The 24,131-nt window shown below is 44.0% G+C and overlaps 1 protein-coding gene across 5 annotated transcripts in view; it reads left to right on the forward strand.

Moving 5' to 3' along the window:
- The first annotated feature begins 3,593 nt into the window (after window positions 1-3,593).
- LOC118218425 (1-phosphatidylinositol 4,5-bisphosphate phosphodiesterase epsilon-1-like) overlaps window positions 3,594-24,131 on the forward strand; it is a 44,955-nt gene continuing 24,417 nt past the window's right edge. For all 5 annotated transcript variants that reach the window (XM_035401059.1, XM_035401060.1, XM_035401058.1 and 2 more), the window contains exons 1-3: window positions 3,594-3,742; window positions 5,344-6,642; window positions 22,986-23,256. In XM_035401059.1, the coding sequence (XP_035256950.1) occupies window positions 5,632-6,642; window positions 22,986-23,256 (1,282 nt within the window). In that variant the 5' untranslated portion in view covers window positions 3,594-3,742; window positions 5,344-5,631. The remainder of the gene's footprint in view (window positions 3,743-5,343; window positions 6,643-22,985; window positions 23,257-24,131) is intronic.

A 24,131-nucleotide genomic window follows, 5' to 3' on the forward strand; every position in this document is an offset into this window, starting at 1 on the left:
TTTCTGATATGTGATCATTCTTAGTATCCTTCAACCAGAGCTGGCCCTAGATTTTTGGTGGCCCTAAACAAGAATGTTGATTTGGCCCCCACAATGTTCCAAAAAAATTTTTAAATGAAAAAAATTACAATTAATTAAATTGTGAGGCCCAGGGATGGTTGTGGCCCCAAACAATTGTATAAAATGTTTATGCCAGTCGACAGCTGTGCCTTCAACTCCACTTTAAGGTGTAAGATCACAAATACAGTGTGCGATTAGTAGGTTCTTAACTGAACATTCTAATGCTGATGTAACAACCAGTACTGGTAATAACTGAAAGCAATGGAGTTCTGGTACACTGAATTTTCAAAGAAACAAAAAAATATCTAAACATTCCAAAAAAACTATGCTCTTCAAAGGATATAACTTTAATGGATTCATTGTCACAGTGGAAGGAGTCTTGTGCAAAGTGTGCATGCGCAGACCTCATACTGTTTCGCTAGCGCTCGCACCTTCTGCAGGCGCTAATCTAACATTGTTCATACCACCCACAGCCGCGACGCAACATGATGTGCCGCTGTGCTCCCTTTCAGAAAACTACTACAGCACTTAATAATTCTATTGCATAACTCAGAAACCGAGGAATAAGAAAACACATTAGACAGCATTGCATTTTTATCAAATTTAACCAGGTAGGTCAATGGGAATTCGATTCTCTTTTCCAGTGGCAACATGGAGAATTGAAGTGAGAAAGAATACAATGGATTGCATAGCCAATGAGATGTAAGGAGTGATTAGGTGGGTAGATCATGCATCATGTAGAGATCCAGTTTTGTGAGAATTTGACCAGGATACCAGGGTTCACACCCCCACTAAAGTGCCATGGGATCATTACTGACCACAGTGAGTCAGGACCTCAGCTAAACATCTCATCCGAGGGATGGAGTCTCCTACAGCACAGTGTCCCCATCACTGTGCTGTGGCATTGGAGGTCATCAAATGAACATTTGCACAATTTATTTAATTTTGCAAAATGCACACATTTCTTTTCTAAATGTTTATACATGACCAAAAGCTAAGCTGGATCTACACTACTATAAACATTCTGCGGGCCTATCTTTCCATAAACCTGGTAGCAAACTTGGCGGCAGTGAGCCCATGATGCAAACTAATGGCAAAAGTCTGTGAAGACCATACACGATTTTACTGTCATGATGAGGACAATGTAATTTTGTTATTCTTACGTCCCTGCAGTTTTTGTTCTGCACCGTCTGTTTGAAATGTTGGCGGGGCCATGCACCAGGTGCTCAGCAAACGCACCTGATTAAATCCAACGAGGTTCAGCTGGGCGGTGGAATTTTTGAAGAGACACCATGTTTCACCGTCCAAAGCTTAAAACAATGGAGGGGCGCGAAAGAGGCGCTCAGGTCTCAGGCAAATGTACAAAATAAAAGACCTGCTTTTCGGTTTTCTATTTGTTTGTTTTTGATTGTTTTTTCACGCTTGTCTAAGTAGGTAAGCTCTCCGTTTTTTGGACGCTCTGTTATAGGTGGTACTGTAGTTGCATATACGCGAATTTTCCACAGTTTGTGTCCCAATTTCCTTTGCGTTTATTGCGCTACCCTGTTGAATGGTTCTTGTTTTTGTATTAAATATCAACCGTATATTGGCTTGAAGGCCATTTACATTTTTCCTCCAGCAGAGGGTGACTGTTTCTTTGATATGCATTTTCCCTATTCTAAAGCTTATTTTTTTTAAACCGTTTTAAAACTATTCTACAGTATAACTGAAGCCTGAATTTACGCAACTTACCTTTTATACGAAGCTATTCCAAACTTTATTTGTTTGAACTTGAAAACACAGGTCCGATAAGGTACAATACTCATTATGTAACAGTTATTCATAGCCATGGAGGCATGACTGGAGCTTCCGTCCCACGCTTTGCTTCGTAGCGTTGTCCATACTCTTGGGCATGGCATAGGCCTACGTCTGGATGAGTTACTGCGAAAGTTTTATCCGTGCCCTCAACATTTTTATGTATGTGATGGATAAACTTGGGACCTAGTGTAGAATTTAGCGTATATACTATCTACGAAATCGGTGGAAATGTTTTCGTTTTGCTTAGATTTAACACTTTGCAGTTTGGTGCATATTCATCTGAAAGTATCAGTATAACAAACTTCTTGTCACCAGTAAGTTACTATGAGTGACAGCGTCCGTTATGAATTACCGGTGTTTATATTTAGAATTGCACGTGTGAGAGATTTACGCATCTATGCTTTTGTATACACTGCTGTATTTAAGGAAAACACACGAAACGTTCCAGAGAGAGAGATGTATAGAAGAGTAACGTGCTGTGTACTTCCCACATGCTTCCCCGCCAAGGCTTAACTTCGTAGGTAGGTAGGCAGGCTACAGTAGTTGCTGAAGTGGTGGTGATTGTCATGGGCATACTAGTCTGCTAGCTTGCTAAAAGAGTTCAGTTACTAGGTTTTACTGCTCTTTTAAATAGATTTTTTAGCACTGATCGTATCTGTTGGACATAAGTCCTAATGTTTTTATTAGTGGACCACTGCTCTGAAATTATTTACTTGTGGAGCACTTCTCTGGAAAATCTGGCGGAAACCCTCCCTGAGGTAATGCTGTGGCCAGTGATGATGACCATGGGATTCTTGATGTAGCTGCGGTGTACTTCTCGTGACGGCGTCGCTTCAAAAGTGTGGCTTTGCGTTCATGCCCCACCAGACAGCCCTAAGCAGACTTAACACATTTTCATTGGTTCTTGTGGTATCCAGATCTATGGTTCTGATCCATCCAGTTTCTCAGCAGTGAAATTTGGGAAGCCTCAATACTTGCCTTGGATCATTGAACATGAAAATGAATAAACTAAGTTAGTTTAATTATTTTCTGGCATTATGTTTCATAGGGTGCCGATGTTAAAATGTTACTTATTTGAAGGTGCGTTCTCAATTCCCTCTGCAGGGTGGAATGCCATTTAAAGAGCCAATGGAAATGTACTTTAAAGATCATGTGCAGTTCCTAAGTAGCATGGTTATTTCATAAGACTAAAACTATGAGTGAAATGTATGTTTCAGTTGGGATCAGGTTTAAAAGATTAAACGAGACTGGAGTGAAACATCCTTTTATAAGTGGCAACAAATAAATGGAAAAGGAGTTGTAGTAGTGTGTAGCCTAGTCTGTGGGAAACCACCAATTATGCGTTATGTATCATGTTTGTGCATGTAAGCTTCAAGCTTTCCAATATAAGATGCAGGAAAACCCCAAAAACAAACCTTGTAAGGGCATTGGTAAAGAAACTAAGATGAAGTAACTAAACTGAAGGTAGTACTAACTGCATACTAATAGACATGTGTTTGTGTGACCCTCATTTTATTTCATGAGCCTCTTGAGGCTGTACGGTTACCTGGATTTGTGTACAGGGAAATATTTCTGCATACCAAAAACCGCTCTTGTTGTTCAGACTGTTTTAAAACCTGAGAGTTGGCTTAAGCTGCAGCTGAGTGTCGGAGTAGCTGCTCCAGAGTCAGGTTGGCACGGCGACCAAACCCAGCCCTTGAAAGGAGCTTATTTAATATGCCTCTGTCGCACTGCAGTGCAGTAGTGTGTATGGAGCAGAGGGCTGAGCAGGTATCCTCTGTTCCAAGTGGATCTTCAGAAGTAGTTTCTCTGCACCCACATGACTTGGACCACTGGGGATGGAGTTGGCCTAACTTCGGCTGAACCGAAGTCGTTTGTTATTCACGTAAGTTTTCTTGCAGTTTGCCCTTTTTCTGGCAATGTGGCACTTGTGTGTTACACTCCCAGCTGACACAAAAATGTTTTCACAACATTACTGGGATTTTTTTGTCCGAGAGAGAACTTTGCCGCTGCATGGATGTTGTGAGAATGTCTTGTGTTAGCGGGGATGTTGTTGCGGCTGGGTTTGGAACGTGCGGTCTTGATAGTTCATCCAGGGTAAATACAAGTGGCTTTTAGCATGGGTTTTACATGCACAGATGTTAAGAGTTTTCTCTGGCTTAATCGCATGAGTTTCATCAGCTTGTTATGGATTTACAGGGCGTGCTACAACTGGCCTAATCAAACCAGTTTTTTGAGGGTAATTTGGTTGGAAATGAAAGCACGAGCTCCATGAGCAACGGATCACTTGTTATTCTCGTTAGGGTGTATCCTGTTTTCAAATTAATTCCTGAGTAATTTACTACTTTTTAGTGCAGTATGTCAGGGCTTGGAGGCAAGGCAACTGGAAGGTGTTGAAATGAACAGTCTGTGTTTCACTCCACATCTTAATTTTTAAGCATTTTGCCTGTGAACTTAAACCAGTGAAATTTGAACAACGTGCTGCTCTTAGGAACGAACGTTCAGAATTCAACTGGTGTATAAATAAATTTAAAAAATTTTGGTTACTGACCCCTCCCAGCAAAGAAATACTGAGATTCTCATGCATTAAAAGACTATTGTGTCGTAATGGCTAAATGTATTATGCTCTGTAGATCTATGTATATGTTTTTCTTGTTTATGACTCATGAACCCATCCCCAGCTGCCTTTCTGTGGTTTAAAAAAATAAATAAATTCCCAGCTGGGCTGTCATTTTTTTGTTTTGTCCATTACAAAGTGAGCAGGAACACTGAACCTGAAGCCTATGCATTTATGTGCTCACCTTTGGCTGTTTTACACCTTACTGGCCACACAGGAGAGCCAGTGGATAAATAAAGCCCTACAGCCCATTCAGGACTAGAGGAGAGAGGGTCACTGTTTTTCCACCCTGCCACGCACTACTACAGTAGGGATCTAGCACAGATTGGCCGTGTATCTCTCGCCGATGGTAACTGTCTAGTGTTTGGAAGAACTGATGGTGGTAACTAAAAGGACCCCCTTTTTCCTTGATGGCGACTGCCCCCCCCCCCCCCCGTGGGTATATGTATGCTGCTGTTTGGATGTGTGTATTTATGTTGAGTTGGGTTTATGTATGCTGTCTGGCTTTAGGTATATGCAAGTCCTGTGAGTGTGGGTTTATGTTGGTTTTGTAGGTGCAAGTTGTTTGGGTTGTTTTATATGCTGTAGGTGTATGTAGTTTTTGTGGATGTTTCAATATCTGTGTGGGTTTTGTGGGTGTAATTTATCTGGGTTGTATGTTTGGGTGTATGTAGGTTTTATCTGGGTTGTATGTTTGGGTGTATGTAGGTTTTGTTGGTGTGTGTACATTTTGTGTGCGTAAGTACAGTGAGTGGGTGTATCTGCTCTGTGGGTGTATGCACGTTGTGCTTGTTACTTATGAGCGAAAGAAACCAGCTGTACAGTCCTGTCGGTGACGCTAATGTGAGATTTCCTCCGTCTTTCCACAGCTCCAGTTTCCTGCGTGCCCCGGAGCGGTGATGTGTCAGGGGGAGTGAGGAGGAGCCTGCTGGGCTGCAGCGTTGGAGCAGCACAGCGACCAGCAGCATGCGTCTGAGGTCTGAGGCTCCGGGCTTCACTCCCTGAGAGCTGAGAACTGCGGCGGCCGCTGCTGTCCTGGGCCTCACAGCCGGGCAGACTGTTAGCCACAGCCCTGCATGGAGCGTGCGGCTGCTGGCTGTGCTCTGTGGGGAACCTGAGAGAGTCACGCGTTCGTTTCCCTCCTGGCTCCCTGGGACATGAGGGTGGCTGAGGAGAGCTGGAGGGATCCCGCCATCCCGCCTTTCGCCGTGGCGTCGGACGGGGTGTCTGCGGCCCGCGGGATGGAGACGGAGGCTTGCATTTCGCCCCCTGGCAACGCAAACCCCTCGAGCTGTCGACGCCCGAGCGCCGATGGCCAGCAGCGTCCCGGGACGGGGCTCGAACCTGCGGAACCCGTCCGCCACAGCTGCGGAGGCAGAGAATTTCCGGAAGATGCCGGAGGTTTCGCCGCGATCGCCGCCCGCCGAGAGAGCGTCATCCCCGCGCCGAGCGAGATGGCGGGGTTCCGTCGCGCGGTCTCCCCGTCCTTGAGCGATCCCATTGGGCTGCGCCATCCTGGCACCTGGCTGTGGAAAATGGAGCTGGAAGCGGAGGTTTTCCCTCCCGACCAGACGCTGTTCCACGCGGTACGGACGGAGGCTCCCCGCGGTGGGGTGGACTCCGATGCCGCGGCGCGGGAGAACTGCGTCTGTGTCGCGCCGCACGTGTGCACCGCTGGCCGGTGCCGCCGGGCCCCTCCATGTCCGTCTGGCGGTGGCGGCGGCAGAGGTTTCTCCCCCGCTCTCGTGTCGGGTACACCGGCGTTCCTGGGAAACGAGGCGAGCTGCGGCTGTCGCGTCAGGGGCGGGCGCCCTCGCTTGGAACGGCGCCGGGCGGTCCGCTCGATGGACGACTTCCCTGCGCCTCCCGCCGGAAACGGCCTGGGCGGCGGTCCGCAGGAGGACGGCCGCCTCGCTCAGGGCAAGAGGGAGCGCTCCACGCTGCTCTTCCGCAGGTACCACAAAAACAACAGGGAGGTGCGCAAGCCCGTGTGCGCCGGGACCCGAGCCATCGTCATGGCGCTGCCCTCGGGCCACGTCGGCGCCAGCTTCGCGTGGGTCCTCTCGAAGAGTCACCGCCCTCCTGCGTCCCGTCTACGCCGGGCACCGGCTGGCATGGCCGGCCTGGAGGACCGCAGGCTGCTCTGTCTCGGGACCGGACGTCTGGAGGTAGGCTTCATTCACCCCGCATGAAAGCAGCTTCTGTTTAAGCTGTCACCTGTGGATGGAGTCATTCTGAATGCTCGTGTACTGCACGTGCATCACCACAGTGTTTCTGCCAGCAGGCTGCCAGCTGAATCTGCTGATTGGAAGTGACATGCTCAGTTTCCCGTGGGAGTTATTTTTATTTAGAACTCAGCGTGTGCCTTCCCGGTAAAGATGCGTCCATGTGCATTAAAAGGGCCGTGTTATTAGAACAGTCGATACTGCGCATCGGTACTTTGACATCTAGGCATTGAGCTTGAGCTTAAAGATGCATTCACAGTGTTGCATGCAACTACATGGCAAATTGACTTGTGCAGATTTTTTAAATTCTTGAAAGTGCTTAGTGTATCACACAACGTAAATTGCCCTAACCAGACAGATTTTGGAAGGCTTGGTACCGCCAACATATTGTTCCCTTTTTAAACCAAAAAATAGTTTTTATCCATTAAATGTTTAGTGAAATCACTTTCTTGTGCAGGTACTCACATCCTGTATTTAGACGGGCAGATTTGTGCATTTAAAACAACCTACACCAGCTTTTCACAGCATAGTTTCCTTTTACTCGGACAAAGATCCCTTTTTTGTCTTTGAATCCTGTAAGGAACAAGGTTGCCACTGTAGCCATAATTTTAGGAACTGTAGACCCACCCCCAGCTGCCCCCACCCCCCCAAAAAAAATAGCCAGGATTCCCGCTGGAAAACGTATTTCAGCAATTTACCAAATTACAGGGCCAACCCTGTCTCGGCCAGACCCCCCCCCCCCCCCCCGCTGTTTAAACCCCGATTTCTGAGAGAGCCCCACACTACACTGAACCTTTTGGAGGTCATTTCCTGTTTCCACTTGACGTTTTCCTGAAACGAGAGACCTGGTCTGCAGTCTGGCTCAGTGAGCCATGCAAACCTAAGTTTTTCCATCATGTGGCTCACAGGGCAATATTCACAAAACCTGACTTTAAACAGTGAGTGGTGTTTCAGAGAAACATGAAACGTCAACCATATTTTCCCCAGAAAAAAAATAAGGACAAATCGGCAAAATGTATTATTTATATATATAACATACACATGGTAAATGGTAAATGGACTGCATTTATATAGTGCTTTTATCCAAAGCGCTTTACAATTGATGCCTCTCATTCGCCAGAGCTGTTAGGGGTTAGGTGTCTTGCTCAAGGACACTTCGACATGCCCAGGGTGAGGTTTTAACCGGCAACCCTCCGACTGCCAGACAATCGGTCTTACCTCCTGAGCTATGCCGCCCCACATATAGTATAATACTTCTAAGGCTGCATCTCACATTGTGAAACGGATCAGTCTGTTCAAATCGGTTAAATCTATTTGTTTGACTGTTGCACATGTTCTTCTGTTCCAAAAGCAGAAAAATCCCATCATGCCGCTCTTCTGTGAATGTCTGGTAAAATCATCACCAGCCTCCTAAAACCATACTCTGCAACACACAATAAGCCACATTTAGGAGCTGTTAACAATAATATGTATTATTATTATTATTATTATTATAATAACTGTTAAGTTTTATTTACATAGCTTTACAAAAAAAAGGTCGCTTTACAAAAACATAAAGCAGGTAAAATACATAGGATATACAGAGAAAAAAAAACATAAAACGAGGAATAAAACAATAGAAAAATGCATGTACTGTACAGACAATAAGATCAGATGGAGTCATGCCAACAGTTGGCATCATTCAGTACGATTATTGATAATTTTGTTTCATGGATGCTAATGACAGCCCAGCTGGAAGGGTTATTTTTAAATTGGTTACTGTCAAAATGGGAACTTCAGTCATTACCATGGAAACCAAATGGGCTGTTTTTTTTGTTTGTTTTTTTTAAATATAAAGACTAAAAATAGTGTGTGTTCTGAGTGAGAGGAGTCTCAGATGCACAGTGTTTCTCTCCAACCCCCAACTAGCCCAGGGAATGCAGAGAACTTGGCCTGCTTAGCTGACTCTGGTGCATGTTGACTTTGGTCATTTGGTTGCTGAAATAAAGTTGACCAAAACATCTGATTTTAACTGCACGATTTTCAGCATATTTAAGGTTGTGTGAACTTTTCACAAAATTTTCTGGTGGTGAAGTTTTTGCAACTCTGGAGGGATTATTAAGCTCTGTAGCCATCGTCCCCTGGGAACATGTGAAAGGGCTCACCAGAAGGGGGCAGTGGGAGGTCGTAAATAGTGATTTAAAAAATGGACTTGCAAAATCACTAATACGGGTCTGGGTCCACCACCTTTTTCTATGGAAGTCTCACCACAGGTTTGGAACCAATCGGCTGATTTGTGGTTGCTTGTCTGCTTTACCTCGTGCTTCAGATTAATCTTGGGCATCGTGATCCTGCCAAGCAAGCTCCAACAAGGCCCCTCTTGCTGAGGTCAGAGGTCACTGAGTGCTCGCCTTTCCGCCATGCTAGCCACATTTTTTAGACATGACCATTCATATAATGGCTGGAACGGCCGCCCTAATTTCATGTTTTTAATATCCCTGCGTAGGGTACATGTACAGGGTTTTGCCCGATTCCATTAAATTCAGTCAGCTCAGGAAATTGAATAATTGATAAGTGGTGAATGATTTCAGAAATGGCCGGGATCTTCTGATTTGAAATGTAATCAATTCAAAACTGTTCCCTGCGCACTTAGCTGTCAGGTGCACTCGACTGTCTGAAATAGTAGGTGCACAGTGTGTGTTTGGTTGCTCGTTGCTGCCATCTCGTGGAGGGTCAGGGTTACTACAGAAGTAGTAGAAAGGGTGGGTGGCACAAGTTTCCGAAAAGATCTGCCAGCACATTCTGTTCATGCACTTGGGTTTTTGTTCCTTTATTGATTTTAGAAGTTCACAATGTGAACATTTATAATGCCATGTCATTTACTTCAGGATTTGTATATAATTCACATGGATTTATGGTCACCTGTTTAATTCATTGTAGCAGTTCACATAATGCATTGGTACAAGAATATCTAATACAACTCCATGGATATAATTAATTTGGCAATAGCTGGACGATTGCTTATCTACATATAATAACACTGAAGAAACCCATTGGAACACTAGGATGATGTCAAGCCTAAAGATGAGTAAATCCAAAGTAGTATCTGTTATTCTGCGGATTAATTTCTTCTTTTAAATGCAGGATTCTGCTTTAAAATCAGTGGCATGGCATTTGCTCTTTGGTGCTCCATTTCCATGGCTCTCATGACATGGCTGTGAGTCGCCACAAGGGGGCACTGTTCATCACAGTTATGTTTTTTAGAAGTGGAATTAACCGCAATGTGTTTCAGAGACATGGCATTCCATGAAAAGATAAGTGCACATGCTCATACAGTAGCAAAATGGTCATCATAATATTAGTATTGTGAGATTGCTTCCATTTTTGGGCTCCATCTATTAAGGACACAGGGATCCAGCCCTGTAGTGATCTGCTGCACATTTTTCACAGTGCTGTTCTGGGGCAGATCCACCAAGCTAAATAAGGTCAGATCTATGCATCTGCGACATGAGATGAGAAAATCATCATGGACACCATGGCTAGCACAAGCACGTCACATGGGTAATGTAGGCTAGAGTGATGTTCTCATGCATTTATTTACTCATTCATTCAATTGAACTTAAATGAATAACTGACATTGAAATAGGCTGTAGGCAAAAGCAGTTTACACATTTTGTGTGGTATTATTTTCAAGCAAGGCAATACTCTGCCAGAAGTCGCACTGTGCCCGTCTCATCGGAATGCTCTGCCTCAAGCCGATTTCACCCGCAATTCATCTTTTTCTTGGAATCGTTTGCTTTGAGGAGCGCGCGTCCTGTTCCTCGGAAGAGGAGGCAGGCGTGCGTGAGGGATTATTTGTGCGGTAAGTGGGAGTCCTTTGAAATGCTGAAGCAAACGGGAATTCAAAATCCGGCGAGTCCGAGCTGTCCCAGTTTCTCTCCGGTCCGGCTTTATTCGCGTTGCACGTGACCATTTCAGCAGAAAGTGCAATACTTTAAGATCTCATAACAACAGTCGGTGGAGCAGGCTAATTTGCGGGTCTGACTGCCAGTCCACCGTTTTCACGCCTACTGCTGGGATAATGAAGCCATTATATCCTCCTGTGACCCAGCTTTTCATTTCTGTCCACTATAGGGGACTTGAGTCTCTGGTCATAATTTCAAGAACCATATATTCTACTACTATGCTGAAACCTGCCCGATAAGGAACATTCAATAAAAATAAAAAGGAAACTAAAGTACTGCAATATGTTTGTCTTCCAGGATACTAGTCTTATGTCAAAAAACTGAAATGGGCCTACTTAAACTTTTTTTTTTTTTTTCCTGCTGGGTCTGAAGAGCATATATCTTGGGGAGACTGTGCAACAGGCTTTCAACAGAAGTCCCTGTGCGTGACCAGATGCATATATGAAGCTTTACATTACACAACTCTGCTGTTTAGAGCATTTATCTATAGCCGTTGTTTTATAACCGAGGTGCACAGCTCCGGTCCTGGAGGGCTGGTCTGCGTGCTGGTTTTTGTTCCAACCGATTCCCTTAGTTTGACAGCTCGATTAAACTTTGCTCCTGTACTTTGAGCACAGTTAAGTCTTCAGGATACACTTGCAGTCTGTGGCTGTAACTGGTGCTTGTATGCAAATGTCAGATAAAGACATGATTGAGCTGGTTAAATAATTAAGTTGGCACAAAATCCTGAAATGGATTGGCCCTTGTGCACCCCTGTTTATTAGGGAAAGATGCACGTTGACATAAAAAGGAATGATCTGACTCATTGCAGTGTAGCTTTTTGCTGATTTCCAGTTATTTCCCGCTTGCGACCGTGCATTGGGCGGAGCCTCGTAACCGAGGCTGGCTGAAGTCTGCTGCATTGTCCGCGTTCTTTATTGTCTGTTGTATGCAACATGTATACAGACGGGCTCAGCACAAACTGCTTCCTTCCTTGATTTGTGCTTACTCTTTGGTGCTTGTGCAATACTCCGGTGCACAACATCTTTCAACTGTAATTTGCCTAACTCTATTCCCATAGGTAACTGGTCATTTTACTCTTACACAGACACCTTATATTGGTGTTGAGAGGATTTCTAGAGCCTGCCCTTTACTTGAACGTGGCTGAATCCAGTGTTACCTTATACACCCGTGCAAGATTTAACAACGTTAATGTCATTTTGTGTTTATGTGCACTATGCCCTGTAGTTTGCATAGCTCCATACTATGTGTAGAGTCACTGTGTGGTTAGCATAGTTCTGTACTATGTGCAGGGGTCTCATTATGGTTAGCATAGCTCAGTGCTATGCACGGGTCTCAGTGTGGTTAGCATAGCTCAGTACTATGTGCAGGGGTCTCAGTATGGTTAGGATAGCTCAGTGCTATGTGCATGGGTCTCAGTGTGGTTAGCATAGCTCAGTGCTATGTGCAGGGGACCCAGTACGGTTAGCATAGTTCAGTTCTGTGTGCAGGGGACCCAGTATGGTTAGCATAGTTCAGTTCTATGTGCATGGGTCTCATGGTTAGCGTAGCTTAGTACTATGTGCAGGGCTCTCAGTGTGCTTAGCATAGCTCAGCGCTGTTGTAATCACTCAGGGGAGACTCTGAACTCAGTTATTTTTTATTTTTTATTTTGTTGAAAGCTTCCAAATGAATTTTTGTTGACGCTGCGTTGTCTGGCAGAAGCTCTTCAGACCCCGTCCACTCCCTCTGGAAAGCCCCACGTGCGTGCCTCATTACCAAATAAGGGACCAGGGAGGGGGGGGGACTTTAAGAGGGTCTACTGATCCCTCGCTCAGCCCTCCACCTATCCCGCTCTCTCCTCCCCTCTGCTGGGATCCAGTGCTGGGACCGGGTACGATTTAGCCTCTCCATTCCACTGTTAGTGACGGATTCTGCTGTCTTCAGCAACACGCGGCAGTTTCACCCAAGCCACAGTAAGTGGATAGATGTTTTATTTTTATTTATTTGTTTTTTTGGTTTGAACATGGTTTTGTGATTGTCAGTTTGGAAGGGAATTGTATTTGTGTGTACACGCTCTTCCTCTGATGCTGCCATAAAGTACATTCATTTATATATTTAAATGAATGCTTTTTAATGTTAGTGGATTTATTATTCTGCATACGAGTGATGTGAAGTATGAATAGCACTGGAAGAAAAACCTTTAGACCACTAAGTTTGATTGATGGTGAATTTGTGACTATTACTCCTGGCTGCTAAGCAGCTATTTCATTCAACTCGGTATGTGTCGGGTTGGAAAGCGATGGAACAGAGGCCAAGCTGTTCTTTCCTGTGTGTGTATGTGAGTCTGTGCATCAGTAGGTGTGTGTGTGTGTGAGAGTTTATGCACCCCTGCATGTGTGTGAGAAAGTGTTAGAGAGCATGCATACACCTGTGTGTGTGTGCGCGTGCGTGCGTACGTGTGGGTATTTAGATGTGTCTGCGTGTGTGTGTGCGCGTGCGTGTACATCTGGGTATTTAGATGTGTCTGTGTGAGTGTGTGTAATTTGATGTATGGACATTAATGTAATGTTAGGACTGGATGTGCCCAGTCTCACCCCCAGTGGCCCCAATCCTGTCAGAATTCTGTGGGTCCAATCTCAGCATCTGAGACCAGCTGTCTCTGAGGGGAAAATTTGTTTGAAACTACAAATGGTTATTAGTGTCTTATTTTAGTGTCAGACTAAACGCATAACAAAATTGTATATTATGACTGTATTATACAATATACATGAACTCTATCTGCCATTTACATGACATATGAAAAGAAATTTAAAAGAGAACCTGAATTTACACATGTCATGTATTCATGCTTGTGTGTGCATGATTATGTGCTTTAGAGACTATGATTAATGGCTTTGGTAAAACGAGTGTGGATGGTATAGCTGTTATGTAATGTTGTTAATGTAAGGTCATTCAACTGGTGGCCCAAGGGCCAAATGCAGCCAGTCACACACTTATTCTTGGCCCTTTGATCTAGTGTCCATATGCATAAATACACTGACAATGTACAGTATAGGTCGGCATCCTACCAGAGATAGAATAAGAAATAATGTCTGTTCATACTTTGAGAACCTGCATGTTGTTTATTCATGTGTACTTACTATGTATTCATACTTCGCTCTAAAAATAGATTGTGGAAAATGTTTTGCCCATTGCATCATAAAAAAAATAATAATAATCTGGTACCCATGAAAGAGTAGTGTTTACAGTGTATACTCTTGTGCTTATGGGCTCCCAGAGATTATTCTAAAAAATTAAAAAGACCATTAGTTCATTTGTCTGGTTGGGCAAGTTTGAGTGTTTGATACAAACTGTTTCACACTCTTGCTGACACTGTCTTGTGTGGTTTTACAGGCAAACGCTGAAATTGCCTTTTTCATTTTTATCAATTCTCAAACTTGAATTCAAGAATGTAAACAAGCTAGAATATTATTGGTGCTGTGTACCATATGGCGCATGCATGATTTGTTAGTGTCTTTTCTTAGGTATATGAAACAGAATTTAGAATTGTTTTAGATGGGTGTTGGTGGAAGTTCTTCTGAAGTATATCTGTACTGTACTGTACTGTGTGTCTATGAGAACAGACGGGTGGAGCTAGTGGCTGGCGGTGCCCTGGTATTTGGAAATGCCTGTTGGGTGGAGGGGCGTGCATTTTGCACACGGGAAGGAGAGGGAAAGATCGCTCTCAGCGGAAGCTTTGCATTTGGGGTACACAAGCACCGGTGTGGTGGTGGCCCGTAAGATTTAAGTATCACCCCTCTCTTCATGTTTTTGTTACGCTTGTGGCATTTTAATCCGACTGACACCTGCCAAAATTATCCTAGTCTTTCACCCTCAGTACAAAATACAATATCTTTTCAAGTCCAAAAGGCTTACAGCCAATTATGTGTATGCAGAATGCACTCACCTGTGTGCATCGAACACACAAAAAACTGTAGTGGGGAAGGGGGGGGGGGGCAGGGACCTGGCACAGAGCAGACCTCCCTGAATCGCACCAGGCGGTCTGTCCCGGGACGTTCCGGGGGGAGGAGCGGTCTTCTCTGCACTGCTTTCCTCCATGTAGGGAGAGATATTTCCGCAGACGCCTCTGTTCTTCAGCCACTCTTTCTGTGTGAGCAGCGAGCGGCGAGCTCCTGCTCCTCCTCCTCCTGACACACGTGGCCTGCTGCTCCTGACACACCTGGCCTTTTCGGAGGCTAGATTCACTGCCGTGCGTTCCCCACGCAAGTGAGCGCTTTGCTACCGTGAGAACACTCCTGTGCTTTTGACTCTGTCTGCCCGAATGGGTCATGTTGTGTTTTTATAGTATAAACCTTGCGTTGTCTGGAAAGCTGTGTTTGGAAAGTCCTGTACAGCGCTTGGTCTCAGTTTCGTGTCTGCAGCAAGTCCGGGGCCCTTTCTGTTAAACACATGCAGTGTACAGTAGGTGTAATTTTGTCTTGAATCGTAAATGTATGCGTGAAGGATGTTTTTTTTTTTTTTTTTTTTTTTTTTTTTGTGGTTCATTCTAATAGCTTAGCATGCATCGGAGATATTTTTCTCATTTCATTTTTATACGTTAGCCCAAAGAACAGATTGATCAGCAGTTTCTCCTGGTTTGTTAATGGTTATTAAGCATTTGTGAAAATAAGACCGCACATAAGGCCAGTATTTAATCAATGTGAAATGTGTGTGTAAATGCTAATACCGCAGTCTTGCTAGTGAGCGTTATGGCTAAAATTGGCAGTTATTTGGGGGTCAAAGGTAAGTCTGGAAAGGTAAGATTCTAAACTTGTTTTTAAAAATGAGCTGCTTAAACTTGGATTAACATCAATCATCTATAATTCAAATCAAATGTATGTGTAAAAAAAAATTTAATTTGTATATTTGCAACTTTTTATGAATATAATTTCTTGATTTGAAATAAGCACCAGAGAAAGACTTTTCAAAAGTGTGCAGTGTGTAGGTGGCCTTTAAACTGTAGACAAATTATTTGTCCTAACCAAATACTTACCCTGGGCTTTTATTACTCAAGGAACCATCCTAGGCATCTTTAATATATACAGGTGATCCTGCACTTCTAAATGTTTTGAAGAAGTACTCGGCATTTTATTTTTATAGGAAGAAACCAATCATTATTGTATATTCATAGAATGTAAACGGCTGCAAATGTAAATATAATTTGTGTTATACACTATATGACCAAAGGTATCTGGTCACCCCTTGGTCTGTGGCTGTTTTTCATGGTTTGGACTAGGCCCCTCGGCTCCAGTGAAGGTAAATCTTAATGCTGCAATGTACAATCTCATTCTAGAAGAATTTGTGTTTCCCCAGCTATTTGTTTCAGCATGACAGTGCCCCCCAGGCATACAGCAAGGTCCATATAGAAAAGGTTTTGTTGAGAATGGTGTGGAAGAACTTGACTGGCATCCACAAGAACCCTGACCTCCATCCCTTCCAACACCTTTGGAATCATTTGGAAAACCAACTGCAAGCCAGACCTAATCGCCCAATCAGTGCCCGGCCTCACTAATGCTCTTCTGGCTGAATGGAAGCAAATCCCTGCAGAAATGCTTCGTCATCTAGTGTAAAGCCTTCCCCGAAGAGTGGAGGTTGTTATAGCTGCAAAGGGTGGACCAACTCCATATTAATGCTCATAATTTTGTATGAGATGTTGGATGTCAGGTGTCCACATAATTTTGGCCATGTAGTGTATATGGTAAAAGAAAAGTTGGGTCATTGAACGTGTAGATATTTGTCAAATGTATATTGTAACAGTTTTTTTGTTTCATCTTAGTTGAGCACAATAACAGTAATATAGTGGAGGATTTTCAATGGGTTTTTCTGGTAAATTACTTGTTATATTATTACAGCTGCTTAGTAGGCTTTTGGATAAAATTCAGATACAAAAACAGGATCACAAAGGAAATGAGAATTTAATTCAGAATGTCATTAAATCAGCAGTGCTGTCAGAAGAGACCGAGTGTACTAGGCAGGCATATTAAAGCTCTGTTACCATCACATCAGGCCAAAACATTTTCCTTTTTTGTGCCTGTGAGCATTGTGCTGATGAGTGTGAGTGTGAGCAAGAGTAGTCGTGTTTGTGTTTGTGACCTTTGTGAATGTGAATGTGTACCGTATTGCCTTGAAGGCAAACATTCTGAATGAATGACTGAGTGTGTTTTTAGTTGCCAAATTAGTTGCGTTTTAAAACTGAACTGATGGGATAAAAATGTATTTGATCTGTTGTAGTGGTTGTTTGTCATGAGTGTGATTTGTTGTTTGTTGTAATTGCACTATAGGATACTGTGGTTTGCTGGTTGCTAGTTGTAGTTTTATTGTTGTTTTTTGATGGGTTGCTTATTTCTTGTGGTTGTTGTAGTTTGTTAAATTGTTTGTTGTGGTTTCTGTTCTCTTTGCTACCTTCAGGGGGTGCAGTGTTGACACACAGTTGATAGCCTGTGTGTGTCCATTTGTCAGTCCATAAGTCAACAGGTCAGTGGAAAAAACATTTAAAACTTTGTAGAAAGCTAGAAAAGTAATTAGTGATTCTCGTCGCTGATATGACGGTGGTTTTGGTGGTCAGTGGGTAATTTCTGCTATTTTCTGAGGTTGAATGAATACAAAAACAAAGCTCACTGAAAAGAATGGGCACTCAACTGAATTATAAACCAGGAGTAATGATCCTTTCTCTTGAACAACACCTTCCTCTTTATGTATGAATATTATGTATTCCATTTAGTAGGAGTAGTATGTAACATTAACATCACATTGATTATACCTCATCAATACAGAGATGTGGCACTATAAAGAAAATGTGTAGCATGGCCTCAGAATGGATAGATAACAGAGAAAATGAATAGCAGGCATGTCGATAAAAGGAAGGAACTGCGCAACATTGAAATTCAGTGCAATCCTGAACCTAATTTTTGGGTGGGCCAAGGTAATAGTGAGTGGGCCAAATTATTTAAGCTTGGGATTGTCACTTTAATTTAGTTTAAACGGGACAATATTCTGTTAAAGAAGTAATAACATTATTATGTTGGAGTGTAGAGACATCCTGTCCTCAGTTTGTTTAACAAAGGCTATAGAATGACCCTTCGAAAAACACACACTATTTCCAGGTGAAAATAAGACCAGCATAACGTTGCAAATCAAAAACCCAAGTGTAATCATTATCATTGTTTTCATTGCAGCACAAAATAGCAACAGGCTAAATATAAATTCACGGACATTCTGGCCTAATCTTTTAATAAAAACAGTTCATTAATCAGTTTTTCCCTAGCCTATGATTTAACAAATGTTCAAATATTCATGTTACAACACTTAATGTAACAATGCTTCAACACTTTTGATAACATTCTTTGGATTGCTGCGTTTGTCCAAGCTGACGCATGCCTGCAGCTTGTGTACTGTCAATTCCGTTTCCATCCGCAGTAACGCTACGACCACGACTATTAGCTACACGAATATTCACATCACAGATACTGTACAATTGCTAACAATGGGGGGGGGGGCTCATAGTGATACAGCGTGCCGCTGCCACTGGCCCTGACCTGTGTACCATGATTCTAATTTCTAAAGCAACAAATTTAAATTACCTGGTCAAAGGTGTGACTGTTTTTAACTGCAATGCTGGTCGGCAGGAGAAATTGGTTAATTGGAGCCATTCTTCATCGCTTTCAGCACATTCCTGCTGGATGGGAAAACGTGTTGGCCCGTTTGCCAGAAGAACGCGGCACACATTACATGAGTCATTTTATTTTCATGGGTGAACAATGGATGTTGACCTTTAGTTCCTTGCATTGGTTCATTTCCCTCTCGTGATTTCTGCGGACACCATGTTGCATTCCTGTCTTTACTTAGATTAAGCAGTTTAGCGGGAGAGACTTCCAGGTATCAGGCTGTCTAAACAATTTTAATTGATATTGGATAAGCTCTGGCCAGCTTGGTCGGGGGGTTCGAGGATGCAGAAGGCTTGGAGACAAAATATTTAGGCAGGCCTGAAACACTCCAGACTGCACAGCCTGTGGGACGCATCGCTTTGCAGTTATAGATGAACCGAGCAACATTTTTTACAAAAGGACGCCTGCGAGGACCACTGGCCTTCTCTGAGCGCAGTTTACAAAGGCCATATTTTACAGGAGCGAGGTGTGCTTTTACATACAGGGAAATGTACATACCTCACTGCTCAGTGCACAGTCTGTCTTTAATGAGCCTGGAGTTGGAATTATGCAAAGAAAACAGAACTGCATTGTTTTTTCGGTCTGGCCTAAGTATGTGACCGAGCCTCTGCGTTTGAGCCTTTTTGGAATGAAACCAAAGTGGTAGCGTGCGTGCGCAAAAAAAAAAATAAAAGGTTTATTGTTATGTCTCTGAAAGGACCTGCTTGCTGGCAGAGGTGCACCAGCTGAGGGGGAAAAAGGATCAGCTGGTTTGAAGCGTGTTTTATTCCAAGGTCTTCTTGGGTATACAAAGCATTCGGTTCTCCAAAAAGGGATGTTTGATATTTTTAAGAAATAAATGACATCCTTGCTATCGTGTTGTATTTATGCTGTTTCATAACATTGACTTTGTAGATTGGAGGGCAGGTCTGAGCTGTCTGAAACGTGTTCAGGTTGGGCTGGACTAAATAAATGCATTCATTTTCTCTCCTTTAAAGGAACGAAATGGTGTCAGTGGTTGCTAGCTGAGGGTGGTACCATTTTCTTCTGGTTAACAAGCTTATGTTAGAGTGTGAGTTGGGGTAAGGCTAGGGGTAGGGTTGGGAGGAGGGTTGCTGGTGTGGGTCAGGACCTGGGTGGGATGATTGTCGTCTTAATTATTTACCATTGTCCACAGTATGGAAAGAGTACCATTAATAAGGCCAATAAGGTCAATATGTGTCCTTCACAGTGAGGGGAATGGAGGATGTGGTCTCAGTGTAGCTGGATGTTTACCACAGACATTCATGCACTTTTGTAAAAACTGTTTTACTTGAGATGCAGAACTTTGAGACTAGCATGCAGAGCCTAGCACCTTTAACAACACCAATAATAATCTTAAGATTAATAAACTCTAATACTGCAGCAGAAACATTTGAAAGTTATTTTTATACACTGTTATTAGGCAATCACACATGAGAGTAGCTTGTTAAAGAAGCAGCAGATATCATGTGCTACATTCACAAAGATTGGTAAACAAAGATGCTTGGAAGTTAATTGAACACTTGATATACAAGGGATTTTGAATTTTCTTAATTTAAATTTATTAGGCAGTACACGTCACATTCTTGTCACACCTTCAGCTTGTTTAAAACTGGTGCTGCCGGGTGCAAAAGGTGCATTCCCGTTGCACCTGGCATAAGCAGCTTATTGATGTGATTTTATGTGGGTGGAGCGCATACCACCGCAGAAATTCCTTCCCTGACCCAGGCAGCAGTACGCATGGGCGTGACAGTGGAGGTTATCCCAGATTTACTGGGGGGGTAGCAGGGGTATGGCTACTGCTCTGAACCCAGTCATACCCAGAGATTGGCTGTAATGGTGCCTAGGTCTGTTGTGTAATCCCCAGAGACCTATTGGGTCAAGATGGGTGGATTTCAGTGGTGCTAATGTGTAGGATGAAAAAACATTGATTTGCTTGTTTAAAAAAAAAAATAAAAAAAAAAAAACTGCTCCGTCTTTTGTTCTGCTTGGAAGACTCAGTGGAGTGAAACTGGGAAAGTTTTCCCTAACTTTCACAACATTCTGGGAATGTTCAACAACTCGGAACTGTTATCTGCTTGTGCAAAAAAAACTCTGCACCCATGAAGCTCATCTACTGTAGCTCGTTCTTTTCTTAATGTACGTCTGCTCAGCAACATAGAAAAAATAGATGGGAAGATTGTTTGATATCCCCATACTGCAAACATTACATATTTGGAGACTTTCAAATAAACTTTGTCTGATTTACAGTTTAATTTAATTTGTTTGGTAATGTTATGACATTACTGCCCAGTTATACTGTAATATTTAGCAACATGTCGTATATATAGCTGTAACACTAGACAATTTACACGTTTAAATCATAAAGTAGTAATTACACTGCAGCAAGTGATGGTACGTGTTGGGTGAAGTTAGCCATTTCATTCACAAATTCAGTACAGCTGCAGGGTGGTAATACTGTGGGGCCTTATGATGAAGGTTTTGGAATCCCTGATCCACCAGTATAAAGCACAAATCTTCTGAGTGCCTGTTCAAAGGCATAGTTTGAATGTTAGAAAATGCCTTACACATGCTATGTGGTCCTCCCATTCATTTATCTTATTACAGACTATAAATAGCTTGCTTGAATTGCAGAATTGATGGCTTGTGTTGATAAGCTCTTCACCTGGTTTCCTTTGAGGTGTGTTCTGCCCATCTGCTGTTTATCCACATTAATACATGCTTAATTACTAATTACATGTCGTGTGTATTGCACTTGGTTAGGGCACTCTAAACAATTTCAAAGAAACTTGGTGATATTCCAAGATTTAAGGTTAGTATTTTAATGTTGGTGCTTTAATCAAATTTAAGAGAGCGGTGGTGCGTGGCGTTTAGAAGCAGTGTGAAATTAATTGCTTGAGGAGTACCAAATGTGCACCCTCTGAATTACAGACTTGAATGGTCGTCCACGTTCCAACCAGAGCAGGCTTCCTGAAGCCATATTCTCTGAATGAGTCAGTCTTTCCATGCTAACCCGAGGTCTCCTTGGGAACATAACATTTGTCAGCCATTGTTAGTTACATGCAATTACCCGGTTCATGCAGTATTCTAATTAATCACCACCCAGGATTTGAGGTTGTTTGGAAGCGAGACAAGTCCAGCGGAACACGTTGTGCCTTTCAGGGTCTGCAGTATCGCGTGCAGGCAAAAGTGCGGGAGACTGACTGTTCAAGTGGCCTAAATGAACAAGGCATCTCCCCCCTCTGCCCCGCCACAAAAGTCATACCATTTAGCTTGTATTATTTCGTAATACAAGCTAAATATTTCAGGCAATCAAGAGAATTTCAAGATAAACACTGCTCTTGGGTAATGGCCAAGAGTGCGCTGATAAGAAAAGTTTAAAAAAGAAAAATCGCTAATATTAGTTGAACGCTTGAATTGTAGAATTGTCAAGTCCTATGTCATAGCATTGTCCTGTGTCGTATCTATGTCCGTTTCAACATGTTGGAAAAAAAAAAGTCTTCTCGGGTGACACACCATGCGAGGCTCCTTGTCATGAAAATGCACTTTGCTCTCTCCACCTCTGAAAGGCTTCCCTGCAGGAACTGTCTCCCGTTTCCTGGAGGATGTGACCGCTGGCGTGCGATTTAGCTCATCAATCCTCCCACTCCCACGGCAAAAAGGCCAGGCTCAGTCCCTCCTAGGGCAGAAAGAAGGGCGCCATATGGTGTGGGGGTGTGGGTGGGAGGGGGTTTCAAAGACGATTCTGTCTGACAGGGGCCTGCTTTGCGAGGGTTCATCAGTTTAAACTGATGCAGTTTATTGGACGGCATTTAAAACCGTTTTTCCACTTAGATCTATTGTGTATCTAGAGCTGATGAGTACGATGTGACTGTAGCAGTCAGTGTGGGATGTGACTGTAGCAGTCAGTGTGGGATGTGACTGCGCCTGTATTGTAGTCAGTGTGGGATGTGACTGCTCCTGTATCGTAGTCAGTGTGGGATGTGACTGCCCCTGTATTGTAGTCAGTGTGGGATGTGACTACCCCTGTATTGTAGTCAGTGTGGGATGTGACTGCCTCTGTATGGTAGTCAGTGTGGGATGTGACTGCCCCTGTATGGTAGTCAGTGTGGGATGTGACTGCCTCTGTATGGTAGTCAGTGTGGGATGTGACTGCCCCTGTATCGTAGTCAGTGTGGGATGTGACTGCTCCTGTATTGTAGTCAGTGTAGGATGTGACTGCCCCTGTATCGTAGTCAGTGTGGGATGTGACTGCCCCTGTATCGTAGTCAGTGTGGGATGTGACTGCCCCTGTATTGTAGGCAGTGTGGGATGTGACTGCCCCTGTATTGTAGGCAGTGTGGGATGTGACTGTCTCTGTATCGTAGTCAGTGTGGGATGTGACTGCCCCTGTATCGTAGTCAGTGTGGGATGTGACTGCCCCTGTATTGTAGGCAGTGTGGGATGTGACTGCCCCTGTATTGTAGGCAGTGTGGGATGTGACTGCCCCTGTATGGTAGTCAGTGTGGGATGTGACTGCCCCTGTACTGTAGTCAGTGTGGGATGTGACTGCCCCTGTACTGTAGTCAGTGTGGGATGTGACTGCCCCTGTACTGTAGTCAGTGTGGGATGTGACTCATTGTTACGCTCGTTGACGGGGTCTCTCTCGTGGCCGCAGGTCTTCTCCGTGCCGAGCGTGTGGGAGGGAGCGTCCGGACCGGAGAATCTTCTCCACCCCTCCTGGAAGATCCTGGCCTCGTCGGTGCGACGCGGCGACCCCGCCCGGCCATGGCCCTGCCCCGGGACGCGTAGCTACCGCGCCTCCCTGCACGGGACCGCCTTTTCGGCCCACGTCACAGGGGTGCTCCTGGAGGCCACGGTGTCCATCGGGGCCTGCAGCGTCCTCCCCAGCATCTCCGTCGTGCCCAAGGGCAGGGCGCTTCTCAGAGGTGGGGGCGCCACCACACGCTAATCCGCTGCCGTTCGAACCGCGACCCGGTAACAGGACCCCGCCCGCTCCCTAAATCTGCCGTGGTGATCTTCGTGTTTACCTAGCGGAGTACCCGGGGGGGGGGCGCCGTCTCTGCCTGCCCCCTCTGACTTGGTACGGTCCAGCAGATGCGCTCCGCTTTGTTTGGGCCAAATCAGATGAAGGAGGGCCTGTAGTATGTTTCCATTTCAGTTTTTAATTTAGTCCCGAGGGTGCTCGGGATGCCATTTTCCCACATGTCTTGCCCCGTTCCCGTGGCGACCACCGTGAGAAGAGATCTTTAATATCGCCTGCGGTGAGTGGGTTCTGTCTCTCTTGTCCTGACCCCCCCCCCCCCTCCCCCTTCACTCGGTACCGTGCCTTAATCCCATAGCTCTTTTATTTATACATCACTAATAACAGAGAAACACTGTTTGACACGTTGGACCCCTGCACTTGCATTCAGTTACCCATGATCCCTTGAGGGTAGCATTTGGCTTTTGAAACATCGATTTATTACTCTTCTGTTCCTAAAGGCCTTTCTCATTTCTCTTTAGGTTGCCCCAGTGCTGTGTGAATCCATGCACAGAAAAACAGCATTCTCATTGGCTCAATCCAATGAGAATTAAATTCTGATGAAATCTTTTGCTTAAAAGATTGCTATGCGTAATCATAGGAATAATTATGCACAGGCTCTATAAAGTATGTATGTTATTTCTGAACTTTTCTTTGCTCCCCACACTGCCATAACAGTCCAGCTGCCTGTGGGATAATACTATATTATTGATACATGTAGTCAATATCCGTACAGATGGAACCTTTTTTGAAAATTTTTTTATTTTATTAGCTGTGGAC

The sequence above is a fragment of the Anguilla anguilla genome, chromosome 18 (assembly GCF_013347855.1).
Source record: "Anguilla anguilla isolate fAngAng1 chromosome 18, fAngAng1.pri, whole genome shotgun sequence".
NCBI lineage: Eukaryota > Metazoa > Chordata > Actinopteri > Anguilliformes > Anguillidae > Anguilla > Anguilla anguilla.